At 47.0% G+C, this 24487-nt stretch overlaps 2 protein-coding genes across 2 annotated transcripts; both read right to left on the bottom strand.

The window, feature by feature from the left end:
- Positions 1-10435: 10435 nt before the first annotated feature.
- LOC112872681 (probable long-chain-alcohol O-fatty-acyltransferase 4) lies at positions 10436-11826 on the bottom strand. The gene has a single exon (XM_025935757.1). It carries the CDS (start codon positions 11668-11670, stop codon positions 10657-10659), a length of 1014 nt encoding a protein of 337 aa, XP_025791542.1. The 5' UTR covers positions 11671-11826; the 3' UTR covers positions 10436-10656.
- A 3479-nt stretch (positions 11827-15305) lies between these two features.
- LOC112874114 (probable long-chain-alcohol O-fatty-acyltransferase 4) lies at positions 15306-16586 on the bottom strand. Its single transcript, XM_025937292.1, has one exon. It carries the CDS (start codon positions 16450-16452, stop codon positions 15412-15414), a length of 1041 nt encoding a protein of 346 aa, XP_025793077.1. The 5' UTR covers positions 16453-16586; the 3' UTR covers positions 15306-15411.
- Positions 16587-24487: the final 7901 nt, after the last annotated feature.

The raw sequence follows: 24487 nt of genomic DNA, 5'->3' as shown, positions 1-24487 counted from the left end.
ATCAATGTTTAACCGGCTGCCCACCGAGGGGTATACCCAAAGTGGTAGATTTTGGGTGAAGGAACGCCGAGATCAGGAACTCGAAGGTACAAGGAACACAAAGTTTAGACAGGTTCGGGCCGCTAGGTGCGTAATACCCTACGTCCTGTAGTGGTTTGTATTGCCTTAGGTGTAGAATGATCTAGAGATCGTGTTTTTAGAGGGGTCCCTGTCCTCCCTTATATATCCGAGAGGCCAGGGTTACAAAGATACTAACCAACACCAGCTAAGGAATCGTATCAGAACATATCTCGAGTAGATTCCCTCTGTATCGGTTAGCTCTATCTCCTACTTAAACGAGATAAGTAAGAGATAAATGAGATAAATAAGAGATAAGATGGACTTAATCTCTTAAACTACGCTATGTACGCAGCCCCGTAACCCCGAGTCTAACAAGCCCCCGAGCTCTTCGTAGCTGAGTATTGCAGGCTTATCGAGTACTTTCGAAGTAGTCTTCAACTTCTTCAAAAGCTTCGTCTTGAAGTCCTTCTTCGAGTACTTGCTTGGCTGCATCGAAGCTATGAGGTGCTCATGCCCCGAATTTTATTTTTAACATGGTGCGCGATTTGAAAAATCGCACTCCATATGGAGTAGCCCCCGAGCCTTAGGTTGAATCGGAGAATCAGGCTGAGGGTCCCATTAGTCTGTAATTCTCCTTATCCTTCAAAGAAATTTGAAAAATAAGTAGTCGATGCCACGTATCCCGCAGCCCCCGAGCCTTGAATCCAAATCCCACAAAATTGGAGATAAGGATCCAAAAGTCGTGGCATGCAGTGCAAAAATGAAATCCCGAGAAAAACTCTTCGCCTTCTGCATAATGAAATTAAGCCTCCCGATGGTTTATTTAACCGCGCGGTGACTTAGGGTTTCTTCTGCACTCTCAGTCTTCATATGAATCATCTTCGAGTAGTTTTGCGGCGTCCAGCCCCCAAGCCTACGAGCCAGGAGAGCCGAAGAAGCCATGTCGAGTAGTGTGCAACGCCCAGCCCCCGAGCCTGGGAACTAGCGGAACTGTGATGGCACGCCGTGCTACCTGGAGGGTTGTTGCCGAAGCTTGACCTGAAAAAAGACAATGCACACATTATGTAGCATAATGTGAAGATACCGAGTAGTACTCAGTAATAATGTGAAGACACTAAAATTTATTCGGTGTAAAAATTTCGCGTCTTGCTCTTGCTAGGCCATGTAATTTCGCCGGGCAGTTAGCCTGTTACGTTTAAGCACTTGATCCCTGATGGCCGTAGATCATAGCATAGGGAGCTTAGCCGCATGCACACGTAGGAGCATAGGCTTACAGAAGAGTCGAGGTTTCACGTATTAAGGCGTGTGCTACCCGAGTACTTTAGCAACCGTTAAGAGAAGACAAAGAAGTCGTCATGCGACAAAGAGGATGCACGGTGCGCATAAAGTAGTCGGTGATGTGTAGCTCTGGAGGATTTCGTACCCATCGAGAGACGTACACGCATAAGTAGTCGGCGAGAGCGCGTGTGGCAACACGCAAAGATCTATACTTCCATAGGGTGTAGTCCCATGAAGCCTCCAGCACTCAGAACACAACCTTGTGGCGTAGCCTCCGTAGTCAGTGTCCTAAGACCGTGGCAAAGCCGCCAGCACTCGGTGCATTAAGTCTGTGGCAGGGCCTCAAGTACTCGGTGCACCAAAGTTGTGGCTGTCGGTCTAGCATCCCAGGAGTAGTCGATCAGGGCGTAGCCCCCGAGGGTTTCATGCCCATCGAGAGGCATACCCAAAAAGGTAGCCAATCTTGTGAAGAACAAGTCGGAAAAGGTATAAGTCACTTAGCTTGATTCGTGGACAAATGTCGATGAAGCCGTGGAGCTCATTGATGAAGCTGCGACGGTTTATTGATGAAGCTCGACTAGTCAGAGTCGATTCCAACTAGTTTTCAAGTCGAGACGAGTAGTTGAAGTAGTCGTTGATGTGAGGCTCGCCCTCGACTAGTTTCTAGTCGAGACAAGTAATCGAAACAGTCAAAGTAGACGAAATCGTCGCTGCTGCACGCGGACATTGCGGCACAAGCCGAACTCGAGCTGGGTCATCGAGGTCGGCGGCCGCGGTGCGTCGACATTGCAGCACAAGGTGAAGTTGAGCCGAGAGCAGACTCCTCGGTCCTCGTAGCAGATCCATGAATCGACAAGTCATCGAGATCGTCGATGAACTTGTCGAGGTCGCCGCGGGGATCCGCCGCGAAAGTCTTTGGCTTCATGTCGACGAGGAATCGACGAAAGTTGCCCGCACCATCTGCGATGTAGACCCACGAGCCAAAAACGAATGTCGTGCCCTGAGAGGGAACCGACCTGGAGAATTGGAAAGATGCCATCGAGCTCGCCGGTGGATCTTCAGCGCGCTCCCCTACCTGGCGCGCCAGCTGTCGGTGTTTAACCGGCTGCCCACCGAGGGGTATACCCAAAGTGGTAGATTTTGGGTGAAGGAACGCCGAGATTAGGAACTCGAAGGTACAAGGAACACAAAGCTTAGACAGGTTCGGGCCGCTAGGTGCGTAATACCCTACGTCCTGTAGTGGTTTGTATTGCCTTAGGTGTAGAATGATCTAGAGATCGTGTTTTTAGAGGGGTCCCTGTCCTCCCTTATATATCCGAGAGGCCAGGGTTACAAAGATACTAACCAACACCAGCTAAGGAATCGTACCAGAACATATCTCGAGTAGATTCCCTCTGTATCGGTTAGCTCTATCTTCTACTTAAACGGGATAAGTAAGAGATAAATGAGATAAATAAGAGATAAGACGGACTTAATCTCTTAAACTACGCTATGTACGCAGCCCCGTAGCCCCGGGTCTGACAGTCGCTGCACCCGGGGTAGTATCTATTACTTAGCCTTCGAACTTGGATGACAATTCAGAAGTCATAAGGCACATACAAGTGGAGACATCAGAGACAAATATGTACAAGGAGAAGAGTACTTGTTTTTCCAACATCTCAATCCTGTAGTACACTTTTTACTATCTTTTTTGCTATAGGTTGGGCTTCTTGGAGATACTCGTTGAATTGTTCTTCAGAGCATTCTGCAGCCACACCCTACGTGAATGCCTCTAGTCGAGCCTCCGGCCAAAAGGACTTTACGAAGCTAAGAGCATGGCTGACACACGCAATGGGGGCTTCGGTAAGGAAGCTGAGGACCTTCTGCGGCACTCCGAGGAGTCGCTCCAGCAAGGACCGCCGGTCCGCTTCACCTCCTTCTTGTGGGTCCATCATATCCACAAGCTTTTGGGCGGCTCCCTTGAGGTCCTCCAGCTCCTTTTGTGGCTGCTCCTTCTCTTCGCCTAGCATATTCTTCACGTCAGTAAGCAGCTCTTCTTTATATGTTAAGATTTTCCTAAGCTCTGTGGTGAAGATATTTTCAGAATTCAAGATAAATTGTCAAGTGAAAGTACTCGAGGGAAGAAAGGGCTTGCCTTGGTGCACCTTCTTATGCTCTTTGAGTTGTTCCTGGAGCTCAGAGTTGGCCTTCTCAAGATTACGGAGATCGTTCTTGAGGGGCCACGTTTCTCACGTCCGTTCCAGCTTCAGCTTGTCGAGCTCTCTCTGAGGATATATGTTCTTCGTCAGCTCTTTTGATATGCGTTTTTCCTTTGCAACGAGCTCCTGGTGGCCACTCACGACTGCCTTCAGTTTTTTGGATTTCTGTTGCGAGAGCCTGATCACATCCTATATAAGGGGAAAGTTTAAGACAAGCAACTCGACAACGTATAATGGCAGAAGACTAATCATGCCTTACCAGAGTAAAATTGTACATCTCTTTGGAGATCTTCTTGAAGTATCGTATGTTGTTGTCCGTCAGGATCGGATCATCCACTAGATCTGTGGTGATGATGTTCTGGTATCCGCGTCCGACCACCAGCAGATCCCCAGGGCTCCTTGAGGTCCCTGCGGCTTCTTCAGTAGATGGTTGTTGGGCACCCTCAAGTCAGGACGCACTCAGTACATGTTGTTTGTGGTCTAAGCAATTAGCCATGGAAGGTCAGACGCTTACTTGTGTCATCTACAGGAGTGACATCAGTGGCCTCAACTTGTTCTTCACTACCAGCTCTGGCTTCGGGTTGCTGGGGCTCGGGGGGTGTTGGGTCGGGCAGTGTCATGTCCTCCTTAGGGGCTGGTTCCTCGGGGGCTGGCTCCTCAAGGGCCGGTGGCTCGGGGGCTGGAGTAGCCGCGGTGGGCTTTGGCTTATACCTCATGTCAGTTACAGACCTAATGAAGCAAAATCAGTTATATTACTACACAAGTCGAAAAGAACAGGATATGCATTATGCACGAAAGATCTATACTTACAGTGAAGATTTCTTCATGATAGATTTCTTTATTCTCAAGGCCTGAGTTATTTCAACCTCAGTACTCATTGCCGGTGGCGGGGTTACATCAGCTGATTGCGCGGTGCCCGCCACGGCGATGGTAACCGTCCCTGCTGAAGTAGTCGATGGGTCCGTCCCAGCAGTTTCTACGGCTTCATCTGTTGGAACATCATTCCCAGCGAATCCGGTCTCGACCACCTCTTGGCGCTTGGGGTCGGGAGAAGAAGCAGAAGGACTGCAAAAAAGACAGTGTTAGCATGCAACAATTCTGATATTTGACAATTCAACAAGGCAGCAACTTCATACCTGGAGGATTCGACTACATGCGGTTTCTGTTTGCGCACTACCCAACGACCCCGCGGGACCAAAGGCAGAGTTTCCGTCAACTCCACGGATGGTCCGGGGGAGTTGTTCCTTCTCGCCTTCCCTTCAATTTCCCTTTCCGCCAGGGGGCTCTCGCTTTCGGTTGTTTCATCGCTTGGTTGTTGCTTTGGATGCTTGAGCCTTTTTGCTTCTGCCGCGGCACTGGGAAGAAGGTGGTCTGGTCGGGGGATGTCGGGTTATGGTGGATAGCTCCGATACAACTCTGTGTGTCCCTGCAGAAGATTTTCAGTTAGCGGTGGCAGAACAGCAGAACTGGTTCCAAAAAAGTAGTCAAATTCTTACCGGTTTTGGAGGATTGTGCGCCAAAAAGTAGCCCGTAGAAGTAAAGAAGGCCTCGGAAGAAAGAGCAAGAGGAGAGAGCCAAACTGTGACACCCTAGGTGTCCAAATGTAGCAAACAGAGGGAGCAGTTGTAATGTATGTGTTGAATTATGTGAAATTGAGTGAAGTGTGTGAAAATAAGGGTTTATGTGTAATTTCTCAAAAATACATGTCCTTTTGTGCAAAAGTTTTGAATTACAAATGTAACTCTCATTTCTACTAGGGGTCATAGTTTAAGAATGTTAGTCATCATTACCTTGCATAAAAACTTGCATTTAGGTCCAAAACCTAATGAAATTTGCCTTCAATAGGACAAAAACTTGATAATTTTGAATTTAGCCCAAGGGTTCAAAAATAGAACTTTATTCTTTGAGTTTTTGAACTTGAACCTTAAAGCAAAGTTGTAGTTTTAAAAAAGTTCTACAACTTTTATTTTGACCATTTTCTCATTTGAACCCTAGGATCCCCCACCCTTTCTTCCTCCTCTGTTTTCTCTGCTGCCGCAGCAGTGCCGCCGCTGGCCGCCGTTGCCGCGTTGCCCGAGGCCAGCTCCTGCTCCAGCGCCGCTCCACGTGTCGCCAAGAAGCTCTGCCACCGCCTCAGCGCCTCCCCGCTGCCCTCTCCCGCGCATGCCACGCCGCTCCGCCGCTGCCCGAGCCGCCAGCAGCTGCTTGCCGTCGACCGCTGTGCCGTTCCATGCCCCTGCCGTCGATCGTCATCTATTTAACACCTGAATCAATTTGCTGCGGCCCCTCTTTCACCTGCTCACTCGCTCCCCTTCTTCTTTTCCTGGACCAAACACTGCCGCCGCCGTTGAGCACCATTGCCGTCGCTCCGGGCCGCCGTGGGCAGCTCACCGCGCCTCTTCTCGATCCACACCAACCCCTCCAACAGCTTCGCCTTGTTCCCGTGAAGCTCGCTAGCCCCTCCATCGCTGCCCTTGAGCACCGAAACCACCTCACCGTCGATCTCCCTCTCGCCGCCGTCCTGGATCGCCATGGGGACCAACCTTTCTGGCCATCCTAGCCCCAGCCAAGCAGCTCTTATGAACCGTCTCGGCCCCCTGAAGCTCCTCCCCCACCTCCGATCCACCGTCGGTGAGCCACCTCACCGGAACGCCACCGTTCCCCTCCCTGTCCCCTGTTTCAATCCGGCCAAGGACTTGATTGCTTCGATTTCAATCTTATTAGGGTCCTTTCTGTGAAAAAAACAGTGGTCTATCAAGAATGAAAAATTTGCTAGATCCTGTTCATGAAAAATTATGAAAATATTTTGGAATAATGTTTCTGAGTTTCTTAACATGTCCATAAAGTTTCAGCACCTGAATCTATTTGGGACTCTAGATATAAATATATCTTGAAATAATAGTGCTGATTTTGTTTATTTTTTAGCACTGTTCCTGAGAAGATAAAATTCTGATAAATTTACAGAAGCTTCTTTCACGTTTCACCAGTACTCAATTAGATTTATAGCTCCAATGCTGCAGTGGTTTGCTTTGTGGAAATAAAACATGTTCTAGGGGCTGATTAATTGAAATATTTCTTCTAATTTATTTACTACATAAAATATTCTGAAAATTTTAGGATAAGATTATTTCAATTAGGTCTGTTTATACTAATTTTTATACTATTAGTAATCACTCCTGACTTAGGGTTTGATTATTTGATCAAAAACAAAAGTATTTAATAATAATGACCCCCATTCTTTAAAGAATAATTAGTCTAGTTCCTAAAATCCACTAATTGTGTTTAATGGAATTAGTTTGGTAAATTAGGATCACCCCCATGCTATCTAATGTAATTAGTTTAGTTGCTTAGAGTAACTAAACATGTCACTTAATGCAATTAGGTAGTTTAGTTTGTACTCGATAAATGATTGCCCAGTAGGAGAGTAGATGATAGGTTTGCTAAATAGAATGTCTGTGTTGATAAAAGTTTGATAAGGTTGCAGTGTGTGGTAGCAGTGGTTAAGCGTTTGAAAGTACTAGCCACATGCCGTGAATTATGGGTAAACGGTAAGCCTAGTAACAGATCGGCCCGAGGAGTGGACATACCCCCCACCACTCGTAATTTGGTTTTTCGCACACGCACCGACGTGCGGGAGTACATTCCGCATAGCGGATAGGAGTACAGTCATGTAGTCGCGCTACAGGCGTACGTCCTGCACATTGGATGTGCGTATGGTCCTACAGTCGCTTGTGGTGGCACTGATCCACGAGTCGGAATGAAAGGCAAACGGTTGCTTTGGAACAATCGCTGGATGTTCCAAGCATGTGAGTTAGATTTACCCTTGCAAGGTTTGAAAATTCGATTCTGAATCGTCTGTTTCTCGCAGAGATCAAGACTGCTTGATCCCTTTGCCACATAGAGTAATAAGAGCAACTTTATGATTATCAAAGATGATATTTATTTAAAAGATTCTACCATGCTTGAGTAATTATAATTGCTTACCTAGAATGGATAATTAACTAGAATCTGAAAGCTAAAATTTGAAAATTAAGGCTCTACTCTTTGGTGCTTTTCAGCAAAAGACAAACCCAGAACTTTTCATAAAGCCTTCATGGTCTAGTTACATGGCTACGTATACCATGAAATGGGTAAGTCTTGCTGAGTATTAGAATACTCAGTCTTGCAATTTAACTATATTTCAGGTAATCCTCCTGAGGACTCTGCTCTGCCTATGCCCTGGCCCTATGCTCTTCCCGATGGTTGGTCCGTGGAATGGGATCCGTCCCCGGCCAACACAGGTTCCTCCGAGTGATGTTGGGCTTGGGCTTAGCTCGATATCCGTTCCGCGATGTCTAATAGTGTCGTATTTTACTTTCCGCTGCAAATACTCACCCTTTAAACGGTTTTGTATAAATTCTTACTAGTTAGGTCTGACTACTATATATATATCCGAACCTCATGTAATATTATGCCTGTGATATAAAATTATCGGTGTTTGTATCTCTGGACTCGCCTTCGTGCGAGGTACCTTGTTTTGATCCTGAGTTAGGTGGTTTTATCGGGACTTTACCCGACAGACCATGGGGTTACACTGTTTGAAGTGCGGTTGAGTCCTTGCTGCCTTCCGAGGAAGGATCAGCACACTTGAGACAGTGTAATTCAGGTTGGTTCTGCCATACAAAACCCGTTCGGCAAAATGGTAAAATATGACGATTTCGTCCACATTTTCCATGGAAAGAGGTTCACGAAAAGAGGGGCGCCAGTTGACAAGACTTTTCTCTTGAAGGAAACCCTCGGAAACAAGATTCATGAGTTCGTTGTTGGAGCACTTACTGTAAATCCACTCCCCAGATGGTGGCTGCGCCTCCTTCCCTTTCCCATTTTTCTCGTGAGATTTCTTGGACGCCATTTCCAGCTCTGCTTGCCACGAGTTGCTCGGGGGCTGCGGAGAAAATGGTGGAGAGATTTGGCTAGTTTGGGGGTTCTCCAAGGGGGTGAAAGTGGAGCTCGGATCTGATTGAGGATTCGGAAATTTCTTGGCGGATTGACGATTGGAAGCACGGATTTTACCTGGCGTTTCCGCGGGGTTAAATAGCCAGCGGCCGGATACAGTTTTACTGTTTCGAAGTTCAAGAGTCGTTTTATGTAATATTCGGAAGATGAGGGGTCGTTTGGTGGATTGTTTAGATAAAATATTCGATTAATCATTTTTTTCAGGGTTAATTGTCCTGAAAAAAGGGGTTTTCGAATTCCAGATCTAACTTCCATCATTCGTACCATCACACCAGTTATTTATCATGGGAATATTTTTTCACTGCATGCCACGACCTTTGGATCCTTATTTCCAACACTGAGAGATTTGGATTCAAGGCTCGGGGGCTGCAGGATACGTGGAATCGACTACTTATTTTTTCAAATTTATTTGAAAAGTAAGTAAGGAAGATTCAAGACTAATGTGACCCTCAGCCTGATTCTCCGATTCAACCTAAGGCTCGGGGGCTACTCCATATGGAGTGCGAATTTTCAATCGCACACCATACCAAAGAAGTAATTCGGGGTATGAGCACCTCATAGCTTCGATGCAGCCAAGAAAGTACTCGAAGAAGAACTTCAAGACGGAGCTTCAAAAGAAGCCGAAGACTATTTCGAAAGTACTCGAGAAGCCTGCAGTACTCAGCTACGAAGAGCTCGGGGGACTTGTCAGATCCGGGACTACGGGACTGTGAACATAACATAGTTTAAACATGATTAAGAGATAAGGCTTGTCCTATCTCTTATTTGTGTTGTACTCTACTCGCATGCGAAGTAGGACTAGTCGGTACAGAAGGAAACTACTCGAGTTGTACTCGAGTACGATTTCTTGGCTAGTATTGGACTAGGATTCATGTAACCCTATCCTCTTGGATATATAAGGGGGGCAGGGACCCCCTTAAAATATAACATCTACACCCAAGGCAATACGAACCACCATACAGGACGTAGGGTATTACGCACATCGCGGCCCGAACCTATCTAAATCTCGTGTTCCTTGCACCTTCGAGTTCCTGATCTCGGCGTCTCCCAACCTAAACTTACCACCTTGGGTATACCCCTCAGTGAGAAGCCGGTAAAACACCGACACTATGCCATCACATGAGGTGTGTTTACTATGAAGCATATACCCTATTTAGACCGCTTTGAACTGGCGGTTCAACTGGTTGAACTAATAAACCATTGAACCAAGGACATGAGTGGTTTGATCACGGCTCGATCCTAATAACTCTGACTCTCTCATCTCTCTAACTCTCCCTCTTCCTTCCCCATGATGCTTTATCGATTCATGCTTTATTTCCGGTTGGTATAATCACCGGTTCGGTCCTAATAGTTACCTAATAACTATGACTCTTTCCTCTCAATAACTCTCCCTCTTCCTTTCCCACAATGTTTTATCAAGCTTTATTTCCGCTTGGTATGCTCCTATGACATCAATTGTGATTGTAGATGTGCAAGTGATTGCCTAATCTTGGGTAGATACCTTGTTGTGATGTGGTAAGTCGGTCTCCAGCTACAAGCCAATGGGTATGGGCAAAGTCCTCCAAGAATTTTCTAGTTTCTCCGGTACCTTATTACTATTTTCGTCTTTTTTCCAGAGAATCCTTTGGCGCTGTGACTCATCATCACTGTTTTGGTTAACGAACCTAAAGTGACAGCGCCGATCAATATATCATTAGTCACGTGTTATTACTGCTGGCTTAAAATCGCATATAAATGTACATGATATTGGAAGCATATTCATCTTCATGAACTAAGCACACATAGTACTTGTGTGAACATTTTTAAGAGACAAACAGGTAGACTTTTTGAGATTAATAAAAATTATAGACAAACAGATAGAATAATTTTAGCCAAAAATACGAATATTATGTTGAGTCGAAGACTAACCAACATGGGCATGATGCCATGCTCAATTCGATTGTATATATACACCATATCCTTTGTAGTAAATCAATAGAGCAATTACCAGATATAATTTCAAGCGCCCTGAACAAGAATGCCATTCCAAGAGCCTTTTTTGTCCGCGCGGATTTTCTAGTCCTAAACACGCGCTTCAAGATGCGAAGAACGCTCGGCCTGCCTGCTTGCTCTGGACCAACTCTCTCTAGCGAGCTATCCCGGCCAGCCGGAGTAGCCTCCCTCCGGCGTCCACCAAGGACGCCAACAGCGCGTTGAACTCGGCGATGAAGCGGTCGTCCATCCCGTCCCCGAAGAGCGGCGGGAAGAAGAGCCACAACGCTGTGCTCAACACGAACAGCACGACGAGCGGCGTGGCCACCACGCGCGGCAGCCTTGCGTTGGGCCACCTCCGCGCGCACCACCTCTCGGCGCACATCGACGCGCCGTGCAAGAGGAAGAACGCCGTGAGCTGCCCCGTGGGAAGCTGGAAGGTGATGTAGTAAGCGATCACCTCGTGCATGAGCCCCGACACGAGGAACGTGGCGAGCACGCCGGCGGGGGCACCGAGGCGCGCCCGGACAGGGATGTAGACGGCCGGCCGGAGCACGGCCGAGGCCATGAGGTTCCAGCGCCGGCCCCAGAAGTCCTGGAGCGAGGTCGAGAGGTACGGCTTGTCGAACTGCGGCTCCAGACCCATGCCCAGTGCGCGCCCCAGCGCGGCGAGGCACGGCAGCAGGAAGTCGAGGAAGCAGTAAATGACGATGCCGTAGAGGGCAAAGGTTGCGTAAGGGTGCATCTGGTCCTTGCCGTGGAAAACTTGTAGGAGCGCCACCATGATGGCGACCTTGATACTTGAAGAAAGGAGAGGCAGAGAATCCTTCTCCGCCACGGCCGCGGCATCCGGGCTGTGCCGGAGGAGCTTCACCGGGAGCGTGGCGGTGAACACGAACGGGACGGGATGGAGGGCCGGGTCCAGCGGACCACGGCCGGAGGCGAGGAGGAGGAGCTTGAACTCACCGAGCCAGGCGAGGAAGAAGGCGGCTGTGCCGCGAGTGCTGTAGAGTGGGGCGGCGAAGGGAAGTATGAAGAGGAGGGTGAGCACCGGCGCGAGGAAAAGAAGGCGGCTCAAGCCGGGGCCGACGAAGGTAGTGACGAAGCGAGCATAGAGCATGGCGAAGGCAGCCGCCAGCGGAACGGTGACGACGGAGTGGTGCGGCATGGCGTCGTCGGCCAGAAACAGAGCACAAGCATGCGTGAGCGGCCGCTAGTGGATGGACCTCGCGCCAAACGGTTGACGCACTGGGAGCTGCTATATGCCGCTCAAGCAACCGGGATTGCGGTATGGGAGTCTGCCCGATGATCAATTATAGATGGACCACCAACCATCCCATCCCCAATGGTCACGTTTCCATACACATTTAAACAAAATCATGACATCATTCGTACTTAACACAGAAAATTCATAGTTTTTAAATCTCTTGGACAAATAAAATCCTTATTACATCATTTTATTTCTTAGAACAATGTCTTGAAAACAAGGTTGTGCTAAGTAAGCTTATATGATATTTTCTCAGGAATATTTTGTATGGTAATGCAACATTCTTTGTGAATCAGGAACGAGTTCATGAGAAAATATTCTGGCTTTAAGATAAAATTATTCCCGCTAAAAGAGGGAATTATTTGAAAATAAAAACGGTACACCTTCAACTGGAATAAAAATTGTTCAAGTAGGACAAAATAATGATAAGAGTGAAATAAAAAGGATACCTAAAACAAATGATGCAAACTCAAGAGATAAAAGATCGATTTTCACATTTGATCTCTGTGAGAATAGCTATTGAATTGGAACATAATATTATTAGAAGTTAAACAAAATGTAAGAATAAATATAGGCAGTACTCACTGCATTCCAAATTGTAGGTCGTTCCAGCAAATTTAGATACATAGATTTTACTATGTATCTAAATATAGCGTGTATCTAGATGCATAGTAAAATTTACATATCTAAATTGCCAAAATGACTTATAATTTGGAATGGAGGAAGTATATTGTTCATTGTTTGAGTGTGGGGAAAATAGAATTAGACCCACATCAACCTAAATCGTCGTTTTGCTAATAAGTAGAGAGATGGAGGGGTGATCGGAAGAGACTTGCTGACGCATGGTCGGACGCATAGTTTCGGAACGGGACAGCACGAGAGATTAGCTAATGCTGCCGTGACTAAAATAAACAAAATTTCTCGTTTTGTGTTACAGGTGCGTTTAGTAGTTTCGTTGATTGGGCTGAGCGAAAGCTCAACTTGGCAAGTTTTGACAATTCCAGCTACGTGCAGCTTGCAACTGCAGTACATTTATTTGGTTCTTTTGCCAAGCTAGCACCATCGACCATCGTGGTTGTGATTAAATTACCGACCTTGCCGCTTGCTTTTCCGGTAAATGAACAATACAATTAGCATGCCTATGTGGAAACAAACTATTAAAAGCGTGATGATCAAATTATGAATTATTTTCGTGATGAAAATCAAACACACACCAAGTAGTATTGTCTGGCTCAAGTAATTTACAGAGCACGAGACGGTTGCAACTGGAAAACATATTGAAATACATTTATATTTCAAAGCAGTAACTCATCTAGAGAAATAAGCTCATTGTTCAAGAACTAATGAACAAAGTGCACCATATGGTGCATTATTTTGGCTAGTTCCATCAAAATGGAAATTCCAAATGCTTAATTTAAAATTTGATCAGAACCAAAACCATATCGGTGATGGATAGCCTCGAAGAATCCATCTCTGAACAGACTCCTCGATGAAGTCCAGTGGCCTTCCCTTCAACGTGCCAGCAGCATTCTCATTGTTTGCTAGGTATTCTTGCAACCGATGTCAAAAAAGAATAATGGGTTTTCCTCCATGCCATCAATTGTCTTGGATAAGTTCTTCATTTAGATGGGTCACATGAGTAAAGCGCATAGTGTCAGTGAGTCACCTCTTTAATCACCGTTATCAAGCTTAACCCTCTTCCTTTTATCAGGCTTGTCACTATTAGGAGTGTAGGACGCTATCTATAGGAGCTTTCTCCTTTACTGCCCTCCTCTTCAAAAAGGCACACTGCTAGAGAGCACCCCATCCGTGCTGACTCGGAAAACCTCATCTGTGCCTCTTATCGAACTGGTATTACGAAGCCGAAGCTGACGAGGGAATTCATGCTGTTATAAGCCCGAGCACGAATAAGCAATTATCCCTATCGAACCTTACGGTTCCCCGGTACGGATATGGTACTATCTGGACCGGATTACAACAAGATCTGACATGGATATTTGTGTCCCCCATCCGGTGTTAATTAAACTCCAGCACGGTTGTTAACGTATGACTACAAGCTCTATTTATACACCAGCGCGGATATTATTGTAGCCAGAACAAAAAATAAATAAATCTGGTAACTAGAAATTAAGCATGTATTCATAAGGAAGTTATCGGTAAGGATGTAAAAAGCAGTGTCCGAATTTGGCAATGTTGTGCACAACCATAGCGGTAAAATTGTTATGAATACATGTTGTGACAATAGGTCCTCTGTCAACACCAATTGGTACTATGGGGTTAGAAAAAGTGCCAAGATCAAGATAACTTATTCCAAAATATCATATCAAAAGTCCACATTTTTGAACATATTAAATGATATTTGGAACTACGGTTCCAACATGAACCAATTCAAATCCCATATGGTTGCGAACTAAGTGTAACTCAGCTAATAAGATTTCTTGTGGTGGAATTTGCCCATCCGTGTTCGAGTCCTTGACTCGACTTGGGTTCTCGTATTTTTCTGGATTTATTCCGAGATTTAACTGGTGCCATTCTTTCAATGGTAAGCGACGTGCCTATCGGTAGTGACGGTTGACTTCGTCAATCTCGAGGATCTGCCGGCTCAGTCTCTCGGACGTGCCCATATCCTCTTCTCCACCCTCCATTCCGAGAGGATCTCTAAGAAAACCCCTATTATATTATAAGTTAGAATAGAGGGCTATTGTTAGAATTGGAGTAAATTGGAGACCTTAAATATAGAGGCAACCTCCATTTAATATTTGGAGGTCTAATTTAGGGGCTACTGCATTGCTGTGGAAAGTCATCTAGCCATCTTGATTACGATGCAGAATTGCATTAGGTTTGTGGTCACTGTAAACTTTAAAGCATATATATGACGACACGCAAATACTATATTGACCCTTTTATTGTAGTGACATTATCCTTCAGTTTTTTAGGATTAGCTATTTTTTCAATCAACATTTCAACGCAAGTCGTGGGAGTGTGGGAGTGGAACGCCGGGAATAAAAGCCAGGACAGGTGTGACGGAAATAAAAGACTCCCGAGAGGGCGATGGCTACAGTTTTACCATCATGCGATGCGACCCTCGGAAATGTACCGGGAAATCCTCGCAAAAGGTTCAGCCGGTTTCTCGGTTCCGTAAACTTTGGTTCGTATGCCATTTGCTAATTATAAAAATTAAATATAGATTAATTATAAAATTAATTGTAGATATGAGAAATAATTTATGAGACGAATCAATTAAATCTAATTAGTTAATAATTTAATAATATTGTGCTACAGTAAGCATCTGTAAATTATGGATTAATTAGATTTAATAGATTCGTCTCACCAATTTACCTAAAATTATGTAATTAGTTTTATATTCATATTTAGTTCTACTAATTAGCATCGGAAGATTCGACGTGATAAGAACTAAACTAAATATCCCCTCAGTTGACTCCAACTAACTAATCAGCAATCTGGGATCCGAGATCTGAAGGAATTGTAAATTAATTGAGGAAGGCTGCTGCCAATCACAGCTCACGAATCACCGCATAAGTAGTGCGGATCCACCAACCACACCACGACATCCATCGGATAAAAATCGTGCGGCGGACATAACACATTCCCCAGCACAGCCAAACTTGCAATTTGCTCTGGTCACATGGTCGAGGAGACGAGATCCGTGGCGCCGGCGAGCCGCCGGCCGGCCTGCTCCATGAGCACCACCATGCCCTGGCACTCCTGCAGCACCATCTCGTCAAGACCGCCCTCGACCATGGCTGGGAAGAACAGCCAGAACCCCGTCCCCGCCACGAACGCCAGCGTCAGCGGCACCGCGGCCGCCCGCGGCGGGCGCCACCACCCCGCGTGCGACGCCCACCAGCCCTCCGCGGCCGCGCACGCGCCGTGCAGGACGAAGAACGCCGTCACCTCGCCGCTGGGTGGGGTCCACATGATGTAGTAGAACATCAGCTCGTGCATGAGGCCGGACACGAGGAACGTCGCGAGGACGCCGGCCGCGGTGCCGAGGCGCGCGCGCACGGGGCGGAACACCGACGGCCGGAGGATGGAGGGCACCATGAGGTTCCAGCGCCGGCCCCAGAAGTCACGCAGCGACGACGCCAGGTACGGGTGGTCCACCTGCGGCTCCATCTCCATGCCGAGGAGGTCGTGGATCACGATGTGGACGGTGGCGAGGAGGAGATCCAGCGAGAAGTAGATGTGCAGGGTGTACAGGGCGAGGACCTGGTACCGGTTCATGGAGTTCTTGAATTGGTACGCGTAGATGATGGCCGGGATGACGGCGCCGCAGAGGAGTATCCTGGCGGGGCCGCGGACGGGAGCTTTGCTCTTTTGTTTGCCGGTGGACTGCCGGAGCTTGACAGGGAGGGAAGCAGAGCAGACGAACTGGTGGAGACGGAGGGATGGTTCGAGCGGTCCGCTGCCGGCGGCGAGGAGGAGAAGCTTGAAGGAGCCGAGCCAGGTGAGGAAGAAGCCCGAGGTGCCGCGGAATGTGGTGGTCGAGAATGCGAAGGGGATCGTGTAGAGGAGCACGACAACGGGTAGGAGCGCGGCGAGGCGAGGCGCGCCGGGCCGGAGACGCGCCGCGGCGAGGCGGGCGTAGGACATCGCCGCCCACACAACCGCCGAGACCTTCACAAGAGCGCCGAGCTCGCCGTCCATTAGCGCCGTCGACATGTTGATGGACTAACGAAAATCGATGGGTTCTCTCCTCTGCTGCTGTTGCCGAGATTCTGGCCTTTATACCACTTCCTCCTCCCGTGACTTCCGCGGTGGTGTCTGTATCGTCTCACACAGCCGTTTCATTTGCCCGTTATTTTGGCTCATGAAACCATGAACTTGGCCTTCTTTTACCAATTTTTTTTAATTACACGGTACAACAGAGACACTTATAATGTATATACACTCACCTCTATGAATACACGTACTCAAATTCTACCACTATGAGTATAGCTGGCAAACTCGAGATTGACGAAGCCACCACAGGCGTCTCACTGTCGACGGGATCGTTGACTATCACTGAAAGCACAACGTCGTTAAATCCTAGAAAATTCACTTTCACTGTAAATCGTACCTGGAACCTATTATGCTACTAAGATTCTTATAACCACTAAGCTACAAATCATTTTGCTTCTTTTACCATTTCTATACTAATACTTTCGTGATTTCACCATTTGCCTCTAGCCTGCCCTAAGTACTAACCTTAGAGCAGCTTCTCTGTGCAATCACTTTGAAACAGAAATTTGCATGGACCTTGGACAAAGTTCGGTAGCCATTGTGTTAAACATCGTTTCCGTAGGAGCCACCTAAATAGAAAAGCAACTTTTTTTCTCCCTGACTCGTTCTCCTTCGGCTGTGACCTGCGCTCCAACAGCGCAACAATTTGTGCTTCATTATTCGTATAAGAGTGGAACCAACGGTAGTAGTCGATTTTTCTATGATTTTATTTTTATCACGGCGTACAAATTGAACCATGCGCTGTTTTTCCTCTCCCCACGGTTCGTTTACATCAACGCTAAAGCTGAGAATGACTATCTACTAGTACTATACTTCGATCCCTATTTCCCCGACGGTCCCAAACGCAAGAACCTGATCTGTCATGACACCCACGCATGTTTAGGAGAGGGGTACTGACCTACTCCTCCTGTTCTAAAAAAATAAATCATTTTGGATTCAAAATTTATCCTAAAAATATATTATTTTACCTAATTTAGTACGTGCATTTGCATGCAACAATCAATTGTTATCAAATATAGCTAATAAATAGAGATAAATATGTAATTTTAACCTCTTGTTAATCTGTCATGGAGTTCTTATAATGACTTACTTTTAGATAGAGGGAGTACGATCGCTTGATATCATACTAAGATGAAAAAAATCACATTCTTCTAAGAGATAAGTCCATCTCATCTACACCCCCTAAACTTGTCACGAGTCTAAACAACTCCAAATTTAAAAACACGAAATCTTGCATGTCTCAACTACCAAAACCAAACAAACTACCCCATGGTCATTTCAAAGCAATTTCAACTGTGGTTTTTGCTTATGTGGCCATGTTAGCTGATGGAGGATCTACCAGCAAACTATAGATCTCCCTTCTATTACATGTCCAAGTACACCCCTGCCGTCTTTGCTTTACTCCATCCTCACACAATATGCGCACCACCAAGCTCCCCATTGCCATCCTCCGCCTCATCATCCACCACTCCATGATCGCCGCACAGGACCTACTCAAAAAGCTTTATCCTCTTGTAGAGATCTGCTCGAACACACCAACGTCATCTGCTGCCACGACAAGCTGTGTGAGATATTCCAGCTCTTCCCGGTCCTCATCGACCATGGCATCCGCCTACCTCCACGAGTGCCTTGCCGAGCTCGAGGCTATCACCCGGCTGCAACCAAAACAACTCCCACAAATTGAGAAGCGTGGGGAGAGGTAGGACGGCGGATCTGGCTCTTCCTATCGGTGCATGAGAGGTCGGTGGATGTGGCTAAGGTATGATTTGGATGCGGCTGACATGGATTCTGACATGTAGGTCCAATTGCCACATAAAAAACTATAGTAGAAATCACTTTGAAATGATGAGGGGGTGATTCTGATAGCTGAGGGGTGCAAGATTTATTAGCTAGGGGTTTAAAATGGACTTTTCTCTTTTCTTAAAGTTAGCCATCATAATGGTTATTCTTCCTACCTACTCCCCCATATGTTTCCTCCCTTGTCAATGACAATATCTTCATCACAAACTCCTCCCACCCACCCGTCCTCATGGCCACCGTTTGTGAACCCACATCATCTATCTGTCTTTATCTAACAAGCGATGAACTTGTGCAACTCTTCATCCTCGTCACTCTCGGTTCTTCTTTGAGAGCAATCGAGGCATATAAGGGTACATATAGTCTAACTAGATTCCCCACATCTACTGCCCCTTCCTTATTTTGATCTTTTCCATCCAAAATTTATCATTTTAGTCCTTGATCCAAATAATCTGCCTGAATTTGATGCACAAAACAGTATTAGAGCTCATTCTATCATTTGTTTAATCACCAAGAAGGAGTGTTATCCCCATAATTTAGCTGGGCCAGAAGGTGGGCCGCGAAGCAAGATAGGCTCAAAAGATAATCATAGTGGGCTTGCGAATCAGCCCCTGTGCGGGTGTTTGAGGTCAGGATTGGCCATGTATCTAGATAGGTGTGTGCGTTTAAAATAGTTTAGATAGAGATAGCTATGATTCGTGTCGTGGTCAGTTAGGATTGGTCAGGGAAGGCAAGTCTCCGGACTATAAATATGTACCTTGGATTATGAATAAAAAACGAACAACAAACAATCATTCACAACAACTCTCGGCGCATCGCCATCCCTGTTCTAGGGTTTCTCGGGTAAGTGCCGTGCAGCCCCGATCACGCTTCGCGTGATCGGGGCAGCATCGTTCCTACCGATGTGTTTCTCGTACTGAAGCATTGCTGATCGCGGGTAACACTAGTTATCCTAGCATTTATAAAGTAGAATCGGCTCTTTCATGCTTTATTCATGCATCGATTGTTATCTATGACTGTTTAGCTGTCCTTGTGCCCGATCTCGGGTGTGAGGGCAGCAACACCTTGCTTTGTTCTTGATTAGTAGATCCAATCTATTATGGTTAGTCTTTGTTCATCGAAGATTTAGCTTAACATCTGCATGATTAGGCCCTTGAAACGGGTTGAATGTTCCGGCAATATGTTTGATGCTTTGTATCAACCTAAAGAGGGATTGTTCCGGGAATCGACTCTTTGTTGGTTTTTAGGCCTCTGTTTAGGTTGCTATTCTGTTACCTTTCGTATCTATTAGGCTCATTTACGTGTAGGATGTTTCGGTTATGCAGTGAAAGCTTTAACCGTTGTAGATCGGATTAGCTTACTAGTTACAGAGCAAGTTTTATTCTACCATCGGATATGCGTGCTTTATTCAAATACTTAGATCCGATCTGACATTGGACATAATCGGCTCTTTACAATCGATATCGGGAATCACCCGATGAGCCGATCACGGCTCGGACTAACGTTTACACGAGTCTATGCATGCAGGAAACTAACATAAATCACTTCTACACCTCCCTGATCAGGTACAAGTTTCAGGTGGCACGCCTAGCAACCAGACGTTAGGTCATGTGCCGGATCTCGGGCCGTTGACCGAGGGACCGTTCCAACCAACAATCCCGGGAGCCTCCCGGCTCCTCATGTTGCCTGTCGCTGCTCGCCGGTGGGTTTTGACCGACAACACATTCTGGCACATCCGGTGGGACCATCTTCATCAACTACATCGACTTCTGCTGACGGGATGGTGAGGGAGGATCCGATCACGTACGAGGAGATGCCTGCTGAGCACAAGCAGAAATATGACAAGATCAAGGCTCTTTTTCGAGAAACCCCGCCACCACGGCGTTAGGTGGAAGGAGTTTTCACCTGAAGGCGCTCTTGATGACATGGACCTGTCCACCCCTTTAGAAGATCATACCAGAGCTCTGCACCAGGAAGTAAACTACATGATGGCCCACTCGCTGCATCGGCACTCCGAAAGCCCGATGAATGCTTTCTAGCGTGTCGCGCTGCGCGTGGTGCAGGAGATCATGAAACATCAATACTCTCCGACGGGACCTACCCTGGGGAGTCATAAGGGAGAATTGCCGTTCCAGGTGAGACCACTGCAGCCTTATGCGCTCGTGGCTCCGGAGTCACATGGCTCCCCGGCCTACGTCGTCTACAAGGTGGGAGGTGACCCTATGGATCACCAGTTCTTCAGTGACCCGCCCAAGGAGATCCCGCACGGATACATGTGTGCTTATATACCGGACAGCAACAATCCGGTACATTCGGTGCAGAGGGCGGCTGGAGGAGTTTTCGGGGCAGATGCTGACAAACAAGTGTGGCTAGCTGGTTATGCCACCGGGCCGAGTCACGATAGTACGCACTCGGCCTTAGGAGCGCAAATGGTAGACCAGAACAGTGCCATCTTGAGAGATCAATTTGGCATTCTACCAAAGAGGAGGGCGATCGGCTATACTAAGCCGTATCCCAGTGACTATGATCTAATTCCCCTGCCGCCTAAGTATCGGCTCCCTGAGTTCACCAAGTTCAGTGGAGCGGAAGGATCTAGCTCCATCGAGCACGTGAGCCGATACTTGGCGCAATTAGGAATGATCTCGGTGTTGGATCCCTTGCAAGTAAGGTTCTTCTCGCAGTCTCTCACAGGACCGGCCTTTGGATGGTACACATCATTAGGCCCTGATTCGATCTGCACCTGGAAGCAGCTGGAGGAGCAGTTTCATATTCAATATCATTCGGAAGCTGCAGAAGGCAGGGATTGCCGACTTGGCACAAGTACGGCAGAAGCATGGGGAAACCTTGGTGGAATATATCCAACGCTTCAGAGAGGTCAAGAACCGATGCTACTCGACCTGTATTTTAGAGAAGGAGGCGGTTGAGTTGGGATCCTTGGGACTGCTAAAGCCGATCAAGGATCTGGCTTTCCAATTGGAGTTTAATTCTTTGGTGCACTTGGTGCAAAAGTTAACAACATATGAGCAGCACCACCCAGAACTATACCAGGATAGGTTCAAGCGTCAAGTAACATTGATTGACATAGAAGACGCTGAGGATTCTAGGGATGACTAAGAAGTAGCAGTTGCAGAATGGACTTGCGGGGAAAATCCCGTGTCCTGTAAGTGGGTGAAACAGCAGGGACCTGCAAAATGTTTTGACTTTGATGTGAGCAAAGTTGAACAGATATTTGATCTGTTATTGAAGGAGAAGCAGTTGAAGTTACCTGAAGGCTGCAAGCTTCCTACAGCACAGGAGCTGCAGGGGAGATCATATTGCAAGTGGCATCATTCTTTCAGTCACAACACTAGCGACTGCAAAGAACTCCGTCGGCAGATCCAATCGGCTATCGAGCAAGGCCGATTGATCTTGGGTCAAACTGCCATGAAGGTCTATACCCAACCTTTCCCAAGTGTGAATATGGTGGAGGGTTATGACCGGTCTGCAAGGCAACAATTAGATTTCGCACTCGGCATTAACATGGCAGGACTTGCACCACGCTGCCGCACCAGGAATGAAGAGGCCGATCCCTGCGATCGGCCCCCAAAAGGGGAAAAGAGATATATCACGGAAGAACAAGTAAGGCATGTCACGAATCAACGGCCAGCTTCTTCCGATCTCTTCAAAAAGTATGAATCCCAGTACCAGCAATGTCTCCAGCGTGAGTCGGAGGAGGAAGAGTATGAACACCGTAATGGGAAAAGTTTTGAAGAAGCAGGAAGATGTGCGTGATCATTGGCATTGCTCGTTCTTCAAGTATTGCTGGGACTCTGGCATGAGCCGATTGCCTACTACTAAGGATTGCCCGGAGTGCGGATCCCGGAAGCGTGATGCAGATGGGGTCTCGGTTTTCCGATGTTTGGGACCTGTGCCACCCCAGCATGAGCAGATTCAGCCACCACGCGAAGGGTGGACCTTGAAGAGGAGGAGGATAAATATCACCGGCCGCACTGGTGCCCTAATGGACTTAACCATTCCCCGAAATGCAGGGTACAGCGGCTGCGCAGTCTGGAGGAAGCCGAGGCCAGATATCTTGAGACACTGAGGAAGAAGCGCCTGGATTTGGCGGATAAAGTTCATCACACCCAGAAAAGGGAGTCGCACCCTCCCAAGAAGGAATGACGTCCAAAAACAACAAGAGACGATGCGAAGACATTGGCTGATGCACATATGGTGTTTGTACTCCCCGCGGAGTTCCACGCTCAAGGCTGTGAAGAATTACCAGTAGCCCAGCTTGACTTGGGGCCACGGCCAGTTATATTTGAGAAGTCTAGAGCAAAGAACTACAAGTATTTAAAGGCTTTATATCTCAAGGGTTATATAAACGGCCAGCCTGTCAACAAGATGTTGATCGACACAGGAGCGGCAGATAACATAATGCCGTACTCAGTACTGCGTCGGCTGGGGCGGTCCACTGGAGATCTGATCAAGACCAATGTCACGCTGAGCGATTTCAATGGCCAAACATCAGAGGCACAAGGCGTCCTTAGTGTGGATTTGACCGTTGGAAACAAGACTGTCCCAACCTCTTTCTTCGTCATCAACAGCAAGAGTACATACAATATCCTACTTGGCAGGGATTGGATCCATGCCAACTGCTGCATCCCTTCCACAATGCATCAATGTCTAATTCAGTGGGATGGAGATGAGGTAGAGGTGGTTCATGCAGATGACTCGATCGAGATCTCACATGCCGCCATGAGCATCTGGGATGGGAAGACCAAGAGCCGATCTCAGGGATCAGTTTGGAAGGCTACGACCGCGTCGAAGCTACAAAAAAGGGGTGAGCTAGTCTTATCTACTGGCCTTACAGAGTAGACAAATCACAAAGGGCGAGCTGCTCTGACACTTGGTAAGGCCGATCCCCGCGATCGGCCCCAAAAAATAAAATGTAAACTTTTGATGGCAAGTGTTTTATATGATCATAGCAGTTATAGGGAGGCCCGCTCTAGCAGCCGGCCATAATTCAATTGTGAAATTTCAAAGATCAATTGAAGGTTATAAAGCGGCTGATCTCAACAATCGGCTGAAATTCTTTTTGTTATCTTCTCTATCCATCTGCAGTGTTGACTTAACAGATGACAAAAAATTAGGATACAGGTTTACATCGGCTGAGGAACTCGAAGAAGTTGATATTGGTCCTGAGGATAAGCCACGACCAACATTTATCAGCAAAAAGTTAAGCCCGTGTCTACGAGAGCCGATGATAGCTTTGCTAAAAAAGTACGCAGATTGCTTCGCCTAGGATTATACGAAGATGCCTGGGTTGGACAGGAGCATAGTTGAGCATCGGCTCCATCTCAAGAAGGGATTTCGGCCATTTCAGCAGCGATTGCGGCAAATGAAGGCTGAAGTTTTGGTGGAAGTCAAGAAAGAGGTGGAAAAGATGCTAGAAGCGGGATTCATCAGGCCCTGCAGGTATGCCGAGTGGATTTCAAGTGTCGCACCTGTGCAAAAGAAAGATGGCCGATGGTGATTCTGTGTAGACTTCAGAGATCTCCACAGGGCTACTCCAAAGGATGAATACCCGATGCCTGTTGCGGAGACATTGATCAACGCAACTGCTGGTCATAAGATCTTGAGTTTCATGGACGGCAACGCCGGCTATAACCAAATCTTCATGGCTTCGGAGGATATAAACAAGATCGCGTTCAGAGTGCCTGGGGCAGTAGGACTGTTCGAATATGTAGTTATGACCTTTGGATTAAAGAATGCCGGCGCTACGTATCAATGTGCCATGAACTACATCTTTCACGATCGGATCGGCAAGTTGGTGGACATTTATATTGACGACGTCGTGGTGAAATCTGCATCGGTTGAAGGGCACTTGGGGGACCTACGGCAAGTTGTGGAACGAACCAGAAGGTTCAGGCTTAGGATGAATCTGAAGAAATGCGCTTTCGGCGTATCGGCCGGTCAGTTCCTGGGTTTCCTAGTACATGAAAGAGGAATCGAGATCGGCCTAAAGAGTCAAGAAGCTATAAAAACAATGGTGCCAATGACTACAAAGAGGGAGCTCCAGCAGCTCATTGGTAAAATCAACTTTGTCAGAAGGTTTATTTCCAATCTCTCCGGGCGGATTGAGCCTTTTATGTAGTTGATGAAAATTAAAGCTAATGATGAGTTTCGCTGGGGAGTA

This window comes from Panicum hallii, chromosome 1 (assembly GCF_002211085.1).
Source record: "Panicum hallii strain FIL2 chromosome 1, PHallii_v3.1, whole genome shotgun sequence".
In the NCBI taxonomy this organism is placed as follows: Eukaryota; Viridiplantae; Streptophyta; class Magnoliopsida; order Poales; family Poaceae; genus Panicum; species Panicum hallii.
Note: the sequence above shows the minus strand (reverse complement) of the source record. Positions and strands in the feature narration are given on the sequence as shown.